The sequence below is a fragment of the Trichomycterus rosablanca genome, chromosome 24 (genome assembly GCF_030014385.1).
Source record: "Trichomycterus rosablanca isolate fTriRos1 chromosome 24, fTriRos1.hap1, whole genome shotgun sequence".
In the NCBI taxonomy this organism is placed as follows: Eukaryota; Metazoa; Chordata; class Actinopteri; order Siluriformes; family Trichomycteridae; genus Trichomycterus; species Trichomycterus rosablanca.
This window is the reverse complement of record NC_086011.1, coordinates 19,385,177-19,401,699: the sequence shown is the minus strand read 5'-3', so window position 1 is coordinate 19,401,699 and position 16,523 is coordinate 19,385,177. Positions and strand designations below refer to the sequence as shown.

At 44.9% G+C, this 16,523-nt stretch overlaps 2 protein-coding genes across 2 annotated transcripts; one reads left to right on the top strand and one right to left on the bottom strand.

Annotated features, from left to right (window-relative positions):
* Positions 1 to 2,082: 2,082 nt before the first annotated feature.
* Positions 2,083 to 10,077, top strand: tmcc2 (transmembrane and coiled-coil domain family 2). The gene is made up of 5 exons (XM_062986456.1): positions 2,083 to 2,144; positions 3,674 to 4,063; positions 6,166 to 6,716; positions 6,867 to 7,002; positions 7,491 to 10,077. The coding sequence occupies exons 1-5, from the start codon at positions 2,142 to 2,144 to the stop codon at positions 7,788 to 7,790; spliced, it is 1,380 nt and encodes a 459-aa protein (XP_062842526.1). The 5' UTR covers positions 2,083 to 2,141; the 3' UTR covers positions 7,791 to 10,077.
* A 1,406-nt stretch (positions 10,078 to 11,483) lies between these two features.
* usp49 (ubiquitin specific peptidase 49) lies at positions 11,484 to 16,152 on the bottom strand. Its single transcript, XM_062986453.1, has 7 exons — positions 16,130 to 16,152; positions 14,702 to 15,775; positions 14,254 to 14,571; positions 13,812 to 14,010; positions 13,465 to 13,573; positions 13,039 to 13,229; positions 11,484 to 12,941 (listed from the first exon to the last, which is right to left on the bottom strand). The coding sequence occupies exons 2-7, from the start codon at positions 15,707 to 15,709 to the stop codon at positions 12,838 to 12,840; spliced, it is 1,929 nt and encodes a 642-aa protein (XP_062842523.1). The 5' UTR covers positions 15,710 to 15,775; positions 16,130 to 16,152; the 3' UTR covers positions 11,484 to 12,837.
* Positions 16,153 to 16,523: the final 371 nt, after the last annotated feature.

Sequence of the window (16,523 nt, the reverse complement as noted above, 5' to 3'; positions counted from 1 at the left end):
CCACCTCTATTCTACATGTATTCAGATAAATAAACATTATAGATTAAAAGTAACTAAGGTGTAAATAAATAACTGCAATGTGTGAAATCCAATTTATTTAAAGTCTAATTAATTGGCCTAAAGATTGTTTATTTAAATGGCCAGGTTTGGTTTTTTAAACGAGTTCTTTAAAGGAGAGTTAAAGTTAATAAACACGCTAAACCAACTCCACATGTTTAGTTTGAATTAGATGTGTAGGTTTCAGATTAACGTTTGGTCATATTAACTATGTTGTAATAATAATTTAAACAGCGAATTAATTCCTTAACTTGATTAACCTCGAACATACTGATCATTTACTAAATTAATGTTTATTTATTCACCGTGTTTTCTTTATCATGTAAACAGAACGTTCTAGAATCTAGACGTTTTAGCTGCAGGCGTCACCTCGCGCAGGCCTAGGCTGTGTTACAAATTTACACTAGCTTACTAAATAGTGCGCACTAATTAGTGTACTACTAATACTGACTCCACTATTCTTACACACTCCCTAGTACATTGATATGCGTTTGAACGCGGCCTTTTTACCCCAGAAACCCTGAGTCAATGATCTGAGGTAAGTTTTTTAATTGATTTATATTATTATTGATTCATATTTTTCACTAGGAAACAGATAAAATTACTTAATTATGTTTGTTAGATAATCTTTAGTTATCCTGTTGGAAGTAGTACACTAAAAATAACGTTGCAAGTTACATTAGCAACCCCGCTGGATATCATAATAAGGTCACAGTGTTCCGTACATTAACTGATTCCAGACTCTTTATAAACGACGGTGTGATGATACAGCTACTGGACTAATCATCTTAAAACTTCAGCTTTTCTCCACTTCAGATATTCACAGTTTTTAATGTCAAGATCCACATATTTATCACCACTGTGAAGGCCCATAATAAAGAAAATTGTTCTAAAAAAACAAAAAGAAGTGTGTGAGTTGGTGGTGCCCTGTTATGGACTGGTGCTCAGTTGTTGGAGAGAGAAAATAAACTGGAGTTCCCGGAGGAAACACATACAGACTCAGGGAGAACATGCCAAACGTTCTCAAAAATGGTGTTTGGGAACAATAGTTAAACCTAAGTCACCAGGACCCACATTGCCATAGCTTAACCAACATGCATCCGAAACAAAGCCCAAAAAAACATGACAAATAGTTGTGTGTGATTATCTATATGTGATACCGTCTCTGGCAGGTGAAAAGAAGCGGTTGAAGGGGGTGCGTGATAGTCTGTGAGTAGAAGTCTGAGGCAGCTGAGGAAATTACAGGGAAACTGGATATGACAACAATTTAGAACAACTTATACATAATTATTATGTAATATAATAAGCTACAAGTGTAATCGTTTGTTTAGTACAACCTTAAATAACAAGTGGATGCGACTTTTACATTTCACTATTAAGCTGTAGTAAACATAATTACATTTGGAAATGAAATTTACCCTAAATTAAATGCATATGAAACATTTTTATGTGCATTTTGTGTATTAATCACAGTGAAGTAAGCATCACATTATACACCCTACTAACAGATCTACCATCTCAGTGTCACAACCCTAATTACTATTGCATTTTTATTATTCTTTATTTATGTTTTATGTTTTAACAATGCTGTCCAGTCTCACTGGTTTTTTTTTTTTGTTCTCATCCCTCGAGGGCACCAGTGCGCCTGCGCTTATTCTCTCTCTCTCTCTCTCTCTCTCTCTCTCTCTCTCTCTCTCTCTCTCTCTCTCTCCAGTGTTCGGTTGTGCCAGAGAGAGCAGACGTGGTGAGAGTGATGGGTTGGCTGTGACGTCGGGGGCTGATAAGAGCGACACAGACACAAAGCAGAGAAGAGGAAGGCAATAAAGAGGAGAGGAAAAGAAAGGGAGGAAGGAGGAGAGGAATGGACGGGAGGAGGTGCAGCTGCTGTTTCGTGCACCGTAAACACAACATGGAGAGGCTTCAGACAGAGAAGTAGGCTGTGTGTGGTGGCTGAAGATTTGGGGAGGGAGGGAGGGAGGACGGGAGGGGTGAGAGAGGATGATGATGAGATAGAGAGGGAGAAAGAGAGGGATGGGCCTCCCAAACAGAGCCGCGCTCATCCTGCCAATCCGGGACTAAATAGTATGGTAACGTTTCCTACACTAACCTTCATCATTATCATCTTCATCATCACTCTCCATCGCCGTTAGCCGTTGCTTGTACTGTTCATCATGCTGTGTGCTTTAATGTGATGTCACTGCTACGTATACATATCAGTTTTATCTCCATCCCTCCATCTTTTCATCTATTATTCTGTTTATTCGTTTGTTTAATCTCCTGCTCTCTACTGAAGCCGCCCTTTCTACACACTGTGCACCTTCGGATGCTGCATCCTTTATATTTCTGTGTGTGTGACGTGTGTTTATTGATTAAGGCTGTGTGTGATTAGAGTTGTAATGAGACGTGTATGATGGGGTATGTGCGTCATATGTAGTGGATGATGGGAGTGTTTGTGTATGTGATGCAGCAGCGAGTGTAACCCAGTTTCCAAATCTGCATTCTTCTGATGAAACCTCTCTCTCTCTCTCTCTCTCTCTCTCTCTCTCTCTCTCTGTTCATGTGTTTGTGTTTGTTTTGTTCTGTCTCTGTTTCTCTTTGGCTCAGATGGGATTAGTTTCTTAGATGTCTGTGTCTTTACACACTAGTGGGTTGGTTCATTAGTGGTTTGAATTTAGAACCTCATAAACTATTATCCTACTCTACTCCTTCAGTTAGCCACAGACAGTTTCTGTGCTATAATAATTAATGATTTATTAATAACATTAAAAACATGAAAACGGTTTTCTGATACAACACATGCTAACTGGCCTGGCACTAAAACTTATAACAGCTATAACAGCTTACACACCTGTGGGAGGGCGTTCCATAAAATTTTACAGTATATCTGCGGGAATTTGTGTCCACTCCTTTACCAAAAACAGCTGTAGCGGTGTCAGGGCTCATGTATAAAAGGATTTTATAGTGTATCTCTGACCTGAGTGTGTCTGAAACACCTGAACTCAATAATCAGGAAGTTATAATATAATTTTAGCTATATAGTGTAAATCAGTATTATTTGAGAGAGGTCAATTTCATGTGGGTTTAATGTTAAGACTGGACCCAGGGCAGCCACCTAGCTTGTCCATGATTAAATCTCAACGAGGTGAGGCTCTGTGTGTGTGTGTGTGGGTGTGAGAGAGGAGCTGAAGGCTTGTGTGTGTGTGTGTGTGTGTGTGTGTGTGTTGTATAGTGGTCACTGATCAATTTCCCCTGCTCACTATTGATTTTGTGTAATGCATGTTTAATGATGTTAATTGCTTTATAACCAGTCTTAATTATGTACTGCTATAGTGGTTATTTACTGTCCAGATACATCTGTGTTTTATTAAACAGTTATTAAACACTAATTCTCTGAGGAGTCTAGTGTGCAACACTGATACATGCTTCTTGGCAACAGTGCATTTTTAATGGATGTGTTTTAATGGAAATGTTCCTGTGTGTGCAGCCTAACCATTAACACCACATCACAGTGCTGTCAGATCAAAATGATTAAACGTTTCATCATATTGTTGCTTCACCTGTTATTAGATCATGAATTATTTCATCGTGTGTGTGTGTGTGTGTGTGTATTTTATAGCTGGATAAGAGTGAGGTGTCGACGCTGCCTCTGCCCCCCTCGGTGACCCATGGCGGCTCAGACAGCAACATCAGCGTGGAGGGGGTGGCGTCCATTTCGGGGACGGGGTCATGGCAGGGCGAGGGGCAGACTGAGGGGCAGCGAACCCGCGCTGCCCTCGATCACCTTCAGCAGAAGATCCTAAAGATCACGGAGCAGATCCGCGTGGAACAGGAGGCGCGCGACAACAACGTAGCCGAGTACCTGAAGCTCGCGCACAACGCCGATAAACAGCAGGCGTCACGCATCAAACACGTGTTCGAGAAGAAGAACCAGAAATCAGCGCAGACTATTGCTCACCTGCACAAGAAGCTCGAGCACTACCACAAAAAGCTCAAAGAGATTGAGCAGGTCAGAGCTTGTGTCCTAAACTCAGGGGTGTAAATAGGGTACAAGTGGGTGTAGAGAAGTTTAGCTGGAATACAGGTGTGTAGCTGGGATGCAGGTGTCTACACAGGTGTGCAGACTGTATACAAGTATGTAACGATGTACAGGTCCTTCTCAAAAAATTAGCATATTGTGATAAAGTTCATTATTTTCCATAATGTAATGATAAAAATTAAACTTTCATATATTTTAGATTCATTGCACACCAACTGAAATATTTCAGGTCTTTTATTGTTTTAATACTGATGATTTTGGCATACAGCTCATGAAAACCCAAAATTCCTATCTCAAAAAATTAGCATATCATGAAAAGGTTCTCTAAACGAGCTATTAACCTAATCATCTGAATCAACGAATTAACTCTAAACACCTGCAAAAGATTCCTGAGGCTTTTAAAAACTCCCAGCCTGGTTCATTACTCAAAACTGCAATCATGGGTAAGACTGCCGACCTGACTGCTGTCCAGAAGGCCATCATTGACACCCTCAAGCAAGAGGGTAAGACACAGAAAGAAATTTCTGAACGAATAGGCTGTTCCCAGAGTGCTGTATCAAGGCACCTCAGTGGGAAGTCTGTGGGAAGGAAAAAGTGTGGCAGAAAACGCTGCACAACGAGAAGAGGTGACCGGACCCTGAGGAAGATTGTGGAGAAGGGCCGATTCCAGACCTTGGGGGACCTGCGGAAGCAGTGGACTGAGTCTGGAGTAGAAACATCCAGAGCCACCGTGCACAGGCGTGTGCAGGAAATGGGCTACAGGTGCCGCATTCCCCAGGTCAAGCCACTTTTGAACCAGAAACAGTGGCAGAAGCGCCTGACCTGGGCTACAGAGAAGCAGCACTGGACTGTTGCTCAGTGGTCCAAAGTACTGTTTTCGGAAATCAAGGTGCCAGAGTCTGGAGGAAGACTGGGGAGAAGGAAATGCCAAAATGCCTGAAGTCCAGTGTCAAGTACCCACAGTCAGTGATGGTCTGGGGTGCCATGTCAGCTGCTGGTGTTGGTCCACTGTGTTTTATCAAGGGGAGGGTCAATGCAGCTAGCTATCAGGAGATTTTGGAGCACTTCATGCTTCCATCTGCTGAAAAGCTTTATGGAGATGAAGATTTCATTTTTCAGCACGACCTGGCACCTGCTCACAGTGCCAAAACCACTGGTGAATGGTTTACTGACCATGGTATTACTGTGCTCAATTGGCCTGCCAACTCTCCTGACCTGAACCCCATAGAGAATCTGTGGGATATTGTGAAGAGAAAGTTGAGAGACACAAGACCCAACACTCTGGATGAGCTTAAGGCCGCTATCGAAGCATCCTGGGCCTCCATAACACCTCAGCAGTGACACAGGCTGATTGCCTCCATGCCACGCCGCATTGAAGCAGTCATTTCTGCAAAAGGATTCCCGACCAAGTATTGAGTGCATAACTGAACATAATTATTTGAAGGTTGACTTTTTTTGTATTAAAAACACTTTTCTTTTATTGGTCGGATGAAATATGCTAATTTTTTGAGATAGGAATTTTGGGTTTTCATGAGCTGTATGCCAAAATCATCAGTATTAAAACAATAAAAGACCTGAAATATTTCAGTTGGTGTGCAATGAATCTAAAATATATGAAAGTTTAATTTTTATCATTACATTATGGAAAATAATGAACTTTATCACAATATGCTAATTTTTTGAGAAGGACCTGTATATAAGCATATACAGGTGTGTAAGTGGGGTATAAAATAGTATTATACAGGTGTATAACCTGGGTAAAGGTGTGTACGTGGAGTACAGGTGGACGTACAGGTGTGTAAGTGGGGTATAAAATAGTATTATACAGGTGTATAACCTGGGTAAAGGTGTGTACGTGGAGTACAGGTGGACGTACAGGTGTGTAAGTGGGGTATAAAATAGTATTATACAGGTGTATAACCTGGGTAAAGGTGTGTACGGGGAGTACAGCTGGACGTACAGGTGTGTAAGTGGGGTATAAAGTAGTATTATACAGGTGTATAACCTGGGTAAAGGTGTGTACGTGGGGTGTGTATACAGTTGTCTTAAAAAATGTTGTCTCTTTTGTGTAGAACGGACTGGCTCGCCAGCCCAAAGACGTCTTGCGGGACATGCAGCAGGGCCTGAAGGACGTCGGCGCCAATGTCCGGGCTGGTATCAGTGGTTTTGGAGGGGGTGTGGTCGAAGGCGTGAGAGGTGGGGTCTCAGCACTCATACGCAATAAATTCGGCAGCGCCGACAACATCACCCACCTGAAGGACACTTTGGGGGCAGGGAATGCGGAGGACACACCCCCTCGCACACTCAGTGGCAGCGCCACCCTGGTCTCCAGCCCCAAGTACGGCAGCGATGACGAGTGCTCCAGCGGCACCTCCGGGTCCGGCGCCGGAAGCAACTCCGGAGGGGCCGGGGCCATCTGCATGGGCAGCCCGCGACTGGACGGACACCACCATCATCATCATCACCATCATCACACGTCCAGCTCGTGGGACGCACTTCTGGAGGGGCTGCAGGAGATCAAAGCCAGTCAGGTGCAGATGGAGGATGCCATGGAGGACATGAAGACCCAGCTACAGAGCGACTACTCCTACATGACCCAGTGCCTGCAGGAGGAGCGGTACAGGTGTGTATACAGATGTTTATAACAGGTCTACGGAAAACACATGTCTCTTTAATTAACCTTATGTGTGCTGGCCTCAGAGAGAGGAGCACAGCATGTTCATTTATCCCATGTGGCCCCGCCCGTGTGGAAGTAAATGTTGTACTTTTGCAGGTATGAACGTCTGGAGGAGCAGCTGAACGACCTGAGTGAACTACATCAGAATGAACTGAGCAACCTGAAGCAGGAACTGGCCAGTATGGAGGAGAAGGTGGCGTACCAGTCCTACGAGAGAGCCCGTGATATACAGGTACACACAGAGCTCAAACAATTCAGGGCGGCTCGGTGGGTAGCACTGTCACCTCACAGTAAGAAGGTCCTGGGTTCAATTCCCTTTCTGTGTGGAGTTTGCATGTTCTCCCCGTGTCTGTGTGGGTTTCCTCCGGGAGCTCCGGTTTCCTCCCACAGTACAGAGGCGTGTAAGTGAGGTGAACTGGAGATACTGAATAGTTCATGAGTGTGTTTGATATTAAACCTGAACTGATGAATCTGGTGTGAGCAGTAACGACCCGTCCTGTCATGATGGAACCAAAGTGTAAAACATCACGTTATAATCATCATAAATACATAATAATAATTTCCGGCTAGTCTGATCTGATCTACTCACCTGTTTCTATCCATAAAGGCGGACCTGATTAGTCTACTATCAGTCGTGTAAACACCTCATTGTGTAAATTGTATTTTATTAATGTGTGTGTGTGTGTGTGTGTGTGTGCGCGTGTGTGTGTGTGTGTGCAGGAGGCGGTGGAATCGTGCCTGACCCGCGTCAGTAAGCTGGAGTTGCAGCAGCAGCAGCAGCAGGTGGTGCAGTTGGAGGGCGTGGAGAACGCTAACGCCCGCGCTCTGCTCGGCAAGCTGATCAGCGTGCTGCTGGCGCTCATGGCCGTCCTGCTGGTCTTCGTCTCCACCGCCGCCAACTTCATCACCCCTCTGATGAAGACGCGCGCCCGCATCGCCTCGTCCGTCGCCCTCACGCTCTTCCTCATCACGCTCTGGAAGCACTGGGACTGGCTGGAGCTCTGCTTCCTGCCCGGCTGAGTCCCGGGAACTCCAGCGCCATCCTCTGGTACCTCACAGCAGTGCGGTAACACACTGCTGCTGCATCTGAAGAACTAACCAGGCTCCTCAGAGAGACTGAGAAACATCTCCAAACACCACAGGAGCAGGGAGTGGGGCGTGTCTCATTTACACCAGCTTTATCCAAATCTGGTCCTGTAGCTCCAGTGCTGACACACCCCTGTTTTCCAGACGATACAGTCTCTCAGAAAATCTGAAAATCAGCTTAATACTAATATGCACATTATTTTTACATTAACACCTGGGTGGTGCAGCGGTCTACCGACCTAGCACGCCACCGCCGAGTGTCTGAATCTCAGCAGAGCCACGAGGGAGTCACGCCGAGCTTTAAGTGTGAGTCCAACACTGGTGAAAGATGTGGCGCTTTTGTTACCTCTAATTGGACTCATGCTGCTAGCTCTGCATCTGTTCACCTATAGGTTTTGTGAGACACGCTAAGCTCTTCATTGCTATCGCAGATGCCTCGACCAGCCAGCAGAGGCCGCAGTTCAGGACTTGGCGTGTCTCGCTTTCTAGAGAGACTCACGTCTGGACAATAGAGTCGGTGTCTCAGATCGGGAACATCACCAGACCGTAACCACACAGGACCAGAGACAGATTAGCTTTATACTCTCTCATCCAGCCATCCTGAAGAGAAGAATGGATATCTATATATTTTTTCACCTTTGGATAGGTTGGAGTGTTCGTGCATGGGATCAGAAACAGGAGTCTCCATCGTTCCATCCAAATATCTGAGAATACTGAACGTTTTCATACTACTGAAGCTTTTATGTGATGGCTGTTTTATTATCTGTGATGTTCTGTGGGTTTGAGTCAGACGTCTCTAAGGTCTGTCCGTGTAGAAACCAGACTTTAGGTTTAGACTTGATGATTTCAGATGCTTATGAGTGAATTCTTTGATTAAATAAAGCTTTTGCAGTGATGGTATGATAGAAGAATGATAAAAGAACAGTATGAAAGGATGACGATCGGTTGATGTGTTGCTACGGTCGTAAGAAAGATGCTCTTTATTTTAGGTGCTTGAGTGGAGTTGGAGGGTAAAGCTTTCTTACTGCTGCACAGGAGTGTGCGAGGAGTTTGGCATGTTATCCTTATATTTGAGAAAAATGCAGAATGTGATTGGCTGCCTTAATTTGCCCTTAGATGGACGTTAGTGTGGGAACGTGTGAATGTAAGCTGGTCTACACTGGATTGACATCCATCCATGTTGTTTCCCTGCTCTGCACCCAGCGTTTAGGTGATACCAGACCCACCACCATCCTGACCAGGATAAAGCACTCAGTCACTAAACTAAATGAATTACAGAGCTGTGGAAATTTTAACTTGATTTCTGCTCGTGTCAAACCAGTTCCTTTTGGCTGCTCCTGATAGCTGTTGCTACAGCAGATCTTTTATCTGCATGTTTCATTTGGCACAGTTTTTTATGCCAGATGCTATTTTTGACGCAATCCTACTATATATAAAGATAAACTCCTCCTGAACTCAGCAGTGTGGCTCTTAGCATCGCGGCACACAGGCTTACTCAAACTAGCAGTGCCTGTAATCTGTAAAATTAGGACATAAGACCTACGCCTCCCCCCACGATGAAAATGAACATGTGAATGAGGTAAAAGTTGCTTTATGTCTACGTAAGTGTCAAATTATTTAAGTATAAAATGTGTGATTCATTTAGGACTGTCCCCCTTTTTAATCAAACAAAGTAAGTGTTTAAATCTTGTTTGTTTGGACAACAGATGATGATGGTGGTGGTGGTGTGGGCAGCTAAGAGTCGAGACTTTTCTCTTATTTTAAAGCTCTGAACGGTGATGTGGATTAAAGATTGTTTATTTCTGTTCATCATGAATGTCATTAGTATTGGTGCTGTAGCTGCTTGTGCATGCCGTCACACTGCCACGTCCATGTTTACAGCCTCCCTGATCAATGAGCTGCGACACGTTTAATATCTAATAACATTTCTGTACCGCGGTGTTGTGATTTAGGGAGGGCTCGTCTGTCTCTGTGTAACAACTTTGTTATATTTATTACAGGTTTGTTTTTTGTGTACTGTTGATATGTTACACTTGACTGAAAATAGGGACACCAGGAACGCTTTGCACAGCTCTGTAATTAAAAATGCTCAAGCTCATCATAGCTGTTTTATAAGCCCTGCCTGTACAGATCACATGATTAATTATCGGATTGTCCGCCGGCATGTTTAGCCATTAACCTCACATTTCTACCTGTTTAATAAATCCACCTAAACTTTAAACTGTTCCTGTAATGTTGTGATGGACTGTCTGTAATAGTTACTTATTTTGGATGGATGGATGGATGAATGAATGGATGGATGGATGGATGGATGGACAGGTAAGATGGACCTGACCTTGTTGGACATGCCATTTTAATATCACAGGCATTACTATGAAGTTGCCCTATTCTTCTGGCTAAAACAGCCTGCGCTTATTTAGAACTTGATTTTGGTGTGCATTGTTGAAACAGGTAAGGACCTTCCCCAAACTGTTGCCTTTCATTCGAAACAATTGATTCAAGACAGATGGTCACAACAGGGGTGACACTGAGGCTGTGTAGATTATACTGTGCACGGGGAGAACTTACCAATCTGCTCACAGACTATAACATGAGGCAAGGATAGAACCCAAGTCCCCAGGAACTCTATGTAGCACAATGGGGCCCATAGTAATTATTACTGATATTTATATTTACACCCTGGGTTTATTATTCCTTTACAAGCCACCGCTTTACAAACAGCAATATATTATTATTATTTATCTAAATCAGACTTGATGGTTGCTGGCTGCTAATGGTATTTTTTAACCAAGCACTAATATGATTCCTACTACAACATGAATAATAAACATGAATGAGCAATTTTATTAAAGTTACTCTTTTTAATTTTAAAATTTTGCCGTTGAGGAATCAACTTCAGGAATCGATTCATTAGAATACCCAAACATGGAGTGTTGATTCTGAATCATAGTAGGAACCGACTCCTTGAGTTCATGATCCAGAATGTTGTTGAGGAAAATTCAGTCACTCGTCATTACAGGTAAATCACGAAATAAAATAATAAAATCGTTTTGTCTCACAGAACATGATGTCAAATTGGAATTAGGATTAAAGTTATATTTACATTTTGGAAGCAGCTCGGAGTTAACACAACACAGAATATCATTTTAATTACAGGCTTGTGGTTAGCATTTGGCTAACTAGTTTTACTTCAGGTGTTTGGTGAGTAGCTTGTTCCCTTGACGTCGAACCGTTTATTATTAAGATTATTTGTTAATAATAGCAGTTCTACTTTGGTTAGATAATTTACTTAAGTAAATATTTATGAATAAAAAATGTGTTGTGGCTAATATGTGCTGAAGTTTATTAAATAATTAAAGTTCACTCAGAAGTGCATGCAGTCATAATATTTGTATTTTTTAAACATTCCTCTTAATAAATAATGCCTGTAAAGGACGTGGATTTATGTCAGTTTTGGGTTTTTGCAACCTTTCTTTTACAGTGACTGAAACACCAAATTTTAGTGCAAAACCATAAATATTTCTTAAAAAGAGACATTAATTTGAGAATATTACTGTCTTTAATTTGTGAACTAGTTTGCTAAGCCCTGATTATGTTGTGATTTAATGATTCAGTATCTCAGTAGAATTCTGTTGTAATTACTTTATTTGCTATCAGGCCAAACCCAGATGATCAATAAAATTGATAACTGGTGCTCTCACCGTACAGAACAATAAAAGCATGGGGTCAGGGGTCACCTTTCAACCCCTGCAGTCAGTCTTTCACACACACACACACCCTCACAAAAAAGACATTCATGGTCATCAGATTGTTCTGGTCAGTAATTACTAATAGAAATGACCCCAACTCCCTGTTTTATTTGAATTGTCGGGTAATGCAGGTGCTAACGACAGTAGAAAAGAGAACCGTATTACAAAGCTGAGGAATTCCTGATTGCAGAGTGGTGATGGCATCTTCTGTCCTCCATGTGGTCTCCAGCAGATATCTTCTCTGTGGTCCAGTAAAACAGGATTGAAACAGTCCAACCCGCTCATATAGACAGAACTGTCTTTTCCAGCGATAGGTGAGTGATGTGTGTATGAATGTGTTCCTGCAGCTCTGGTGTGAGGACGTGGGTCCTGAATGCCCTGGATGAGAGGAAACGATCGCTCTCTTATCTGAACGCGTGTCAGCAGGTCGACTTTAAGTGTGTAGAAAAATCTCTGAGATTGAGAAAGACCCGAACGTACCGGTTTGATCCGACGGCGCTTTTCCACCAACACGGGGTCAGAACCGCAACGTAAAATCCAGCGACTACAGTTACAGGCACTGATCACTTAAAAAAAAGTAGTTTTCTGCTGCTCATACTGGCAGAAACCATCAATCACCCATCAGCCAGTGGTGGCAGTGTAATAGAGCGCTGTGCCACCCATACGCCCACTGCTCACTTTTAAAGGTTAACCTTAAATGTTAAACGTCTCAAATCTAGATTGTAATCCCAAAATCCATCAAAACCAGAATTTAAAAAAATAAAATGTAGAATTGTTTTAGGAAAATAAAGTTCCATATTACAAATCTTCATTACAGTACTTATAAACAGGTCTCGATAGAAAGAAGGTCAGGATTGAGCACTGAGGGATTATTCAGCATTAGGAACATTCAGGCAACAACTGACCCACCATCAGTCATGAACAAATAAAAACAGAACATCACTGGATCCAGCTAATCGAGGTTTGTCTGCTAAACATCTGGAAGTGTTCCAGCTGTGGCCCTGTGTCAGTGGAAAAGCTCTCCGGGTGATGAACCTGGTCTGTATTTGTAAATACCTCAGTAGAGAAACGATCAGACCCGATCTACACGTGTGCTGCTTGATAGGCACGTCCTACACACACGGGTCATAAGGCCTGTTCTAATTACACACACACACATACACACATACAGGGTGGTTCAGTCCGTTATAAACAAACACACACACACACACGCGCGTGTGCATGTAGAGTCTCTAGGATGATCGCTGTGTGTAGAACAGGATGTAAGCCTGAGTGCTGCAAACCTCCTCCACGCTACACACGTTCATCTCAGAGTCGTTACAGTGAACCCAAAAACCTGCACACACACACACACACACACACACATTCAGAACAATTAAGCAACATGAAGAGCAAATAATGTCAAATGATTTAGGTTAGGAACGGTCACTCACCCCCCTCAGTGTTGTAGCAGTAGGCGGTGTAGTGTCCTGAGCCGAATCCTTTCCCATGATGCATTACTACAGCAGAGAGGTCGTAGGTGAAGACCTGCGACGCGTCTGAACAGCAGTATGGCTCTATGTTAAGAACCTGATCGAATGCAACGTGCACGCCGATCTTCTCCCTGTGGTTCCTGCCCGACCAGCTATAGGAACACACAACACCGTGACGTTTAGGCTGATAAAAAAAACTACTTCACTTCCAACACATTCTGTTCTGATGCCATGTTTCCCAGTCACAGTATTCATGAAATACTCAGAAATACTGGAATTCATGGAAATTTTATTAGAAATTCAGTGTTTACTCAAAGCGCTCTTTAATATAGAGAAGCATTTTCACTCATGGTCCCCGGTTTGATCAATAAAATTAGGCGTACGTACCGGAAGCGTTTAAGGTGAAGCCGCAGCACCTGAGGTAAACGATAAATCAGCAGCTGTTTACAGGCCTCGGAAAGAGCCAGCAGCTTGTGGGGGGACTTCCGCCTCCTCCCTAACGAACAGAAATAAACACTGTAAATATTCCAATACTGAACCTGAATTGCTTTCACTCAAATCCATTTACTAACATGTAAAGTTTCAGCATGCAGGCACAGATCACAATTGCTTTAAAGACAGAATAGGCTAAAATTCTCTTGTGAAATACCTTCCCAAAAGAGTAGCAGGACTCCACCTTAAACTCTAATGGGCAAGACTGTATGTGTGTGAGATTCACGGTGTGACGATCTTACTGTTGCAGTAGTTGCAGTTGTAAATGCGCCCCTCCAGAGCCTCGGTCTCGGTGAACTTGCTGAGCATTTCGGTGAGGGTGCAGCTCTGAGAGGAGGCGCCGAGTTTGGCCACGCTGTGGTAACGTTCGGGAAACTCCAGAGACAGGTCCCAAAACGGCTCCACCGTGTTCGACTTGTTCTTACACGATAAACACGTCACCTGGAGAGAGAAGATAGGAGAAACATGGGGCATCACGGACATATATCACACACGGAATGAAGCATGATGGGAAGCCGCGCTGTTTTAGGAAAACGGTGGGAACGGGCATTACGTTCCAATAACAGCACAAACCGAGCTGTTATTTTCCCATTAACACCGCAGATGATTACAGCACCGGATCTCTACAGTACAGGAGAGGAACTAGAACGAATCCGGCACAATACACACGGCGGCGTGACTGACCTGGCTGAGCAGCTGGCCGTGGAAAATGGTGTTGAGGACCTTGAGAACCTGCTTGGAGAGTTTCCTCTGCGTGATGGGAATGACGATGCGGGTTCGGGTGTGTTTGTGTTTCTGGCCGAAGCCGCCGTCGGCCTCCAGCTCCTGCTGCACTTTGTCCAGCAGCTCGCACAGGAACTCCTGAGCGTCCTGCTGGTCGCAGCCTCGGAACGCCGGGATGACGTTCCACACGGAGTGCAGCATGGCGAACGGGGAGACGAGCGTCCAGCGACCCGACCACATCACCCGGAACAGGGTGTGCAGCTCCTGACACAGAGACACCTACAAACACCACAACAACAAAACACCTGGTTAGTGATACAGCTCTCACAGATGTGTACAGGTGTTGCCTGACTTTTGAGCACACTGGATGTGACACACACACACACACACACACACACAGAACACACACCTGCTGGCCAGAGGATGAACACGATGACAGGGCAGACGTGGATGGAGAGCGAGGTTCTTTAGGTGGCACCAGCTTCTCTCCTCCCATCATGCCTTGTGTCTTGGTGAGCAGTAGCTGCTCAGTCTCGCACAGATCCAGCGCGAGGAAACACTCCCTGAACTTACGCAGATGGCTCAGCACCTGCAGGATGGAGTTCATGTAGCACGTGTTGCCCAGGTTCCGCAGACCCGTCACGCCCGGTGCCGACCTCCTGCGCCGCGCCAACAGCAGAGACGACGTGGACCGCCTCGCCGCCGCGCTCGGCTTTATTTTGCGCGGCACTTTGCGGTGGTTTTTTGACACAGTCTTGTTCGGGAGCGGCGCCTTTTCAGGCGGGTCGCGGAACTTTCTGGGAATCAGCGCCATCAGCGGCCGCGGCGCTTGCGTCAGCAGCCGCGCGCTCTTCCTCGGCGGCGTGTTAGCCTCATCACCCGTGATCCTCTTCTTTGCCTCCCTACGTTGCCTCCGAAGCTCCTCCTTCTCCTCCTCCAGTTTCTCCTGGCGCTTTCTCAGCTCCTCTTGTTGTCGCCTCCTCCAGTGTCGAAAAGCGCCGGCTAGCAGCGCCTGTCGCCGGTGCCTTATCGCTGCCTGCACGCCCCCCTCGCCGGTCGCCAGAGGCGACAGCAAAGACGCGGAGCGCATGGAGCGCCGGCCAGCGTCCCGCACGGTCGATAGCGCCCCCCGCAGGAGCTTCAGGTCGCCTTCAGCGTTGTCGTTCAGAACGTAATCGCCGCACGCGAAACAAAACACGTCCAGCTCTCGCACCTCCATCGCCAGCGGATGCTGCGACTCCTGGTAGTGCCGCAGCGAATGCTCCTCCATGTAGCGGCCGCAGGCCACGTGCGAGCATTTCAGACACGCCCAGACGGACTCCGTGGTGTGGCAGTCTACACAGTGCCATTTCTGAGGGTTCAGTATCGAGTGGTCGTGTCCCAGACGGAGACGGACCACGTGCTTGCAGCGCTCCATTGCTCCCAGATCCACATGAGCACTCCCGGTCAGGAGCCGCACCACTGCGCCAAGATGGACCAGGACCTGAGAGAGAGCGACACACAGTCTTAAACACAATCCAACAGGATCTACATCCTTACCCTGCGTTCATACCAGCGACAGGTGACCCGTGTTTGGAGGACTGAGTTCTGAAAAACGTTCAGTTCTGGGTTTCAGTTTACATGAAAATTAATTTAAAGAACAGGGGTGCAGATTGTCCCAATTTCTTACTTTTTTTTCCTCCCTTTATCTCCCAGTTTAGTCATTTCCACTTTCCCATTATGAATGTCCAGTCTTCAGCTGCCAGTGTTGGGTTTCCACACAGAGCCGTATTGCGCAGATTACAGCAGCCACATTCAGTGATTGTAAGTGAGGTGATGTGAGCGTTTGCAGACTTACGGTGAAAGCAGGATCATTATGGCTGTACTGAAGAAGCGCTGAACATCACAACCATAGCCAAAGATTTCATCATCTGCTCTGGTTCGACAGCACCGACCTCCTCTGATCACTCTGGGATGGAAAATAAACATGATGTAAGTAAAGTCCTGGGTCAAAAACATACACAGAACGATTAAAGATTAATTGGATGGTGTAGAAGGGACTATAATGTTATTTATACTGGTGACTTCTTTGTGTCGGTATAAATATACCAAGCCTTTGGAATCAGAAAGTCCAAGAAGCTCTCCGGGTCTCAGAAAGTGGATCATCTAATCTTCAGGTAAACAAGATCTTTCATACAAACCATGAGCCCAAATGGTCCCGGTTATGCTGAGTGGAAATGCGTCCTGTCGGC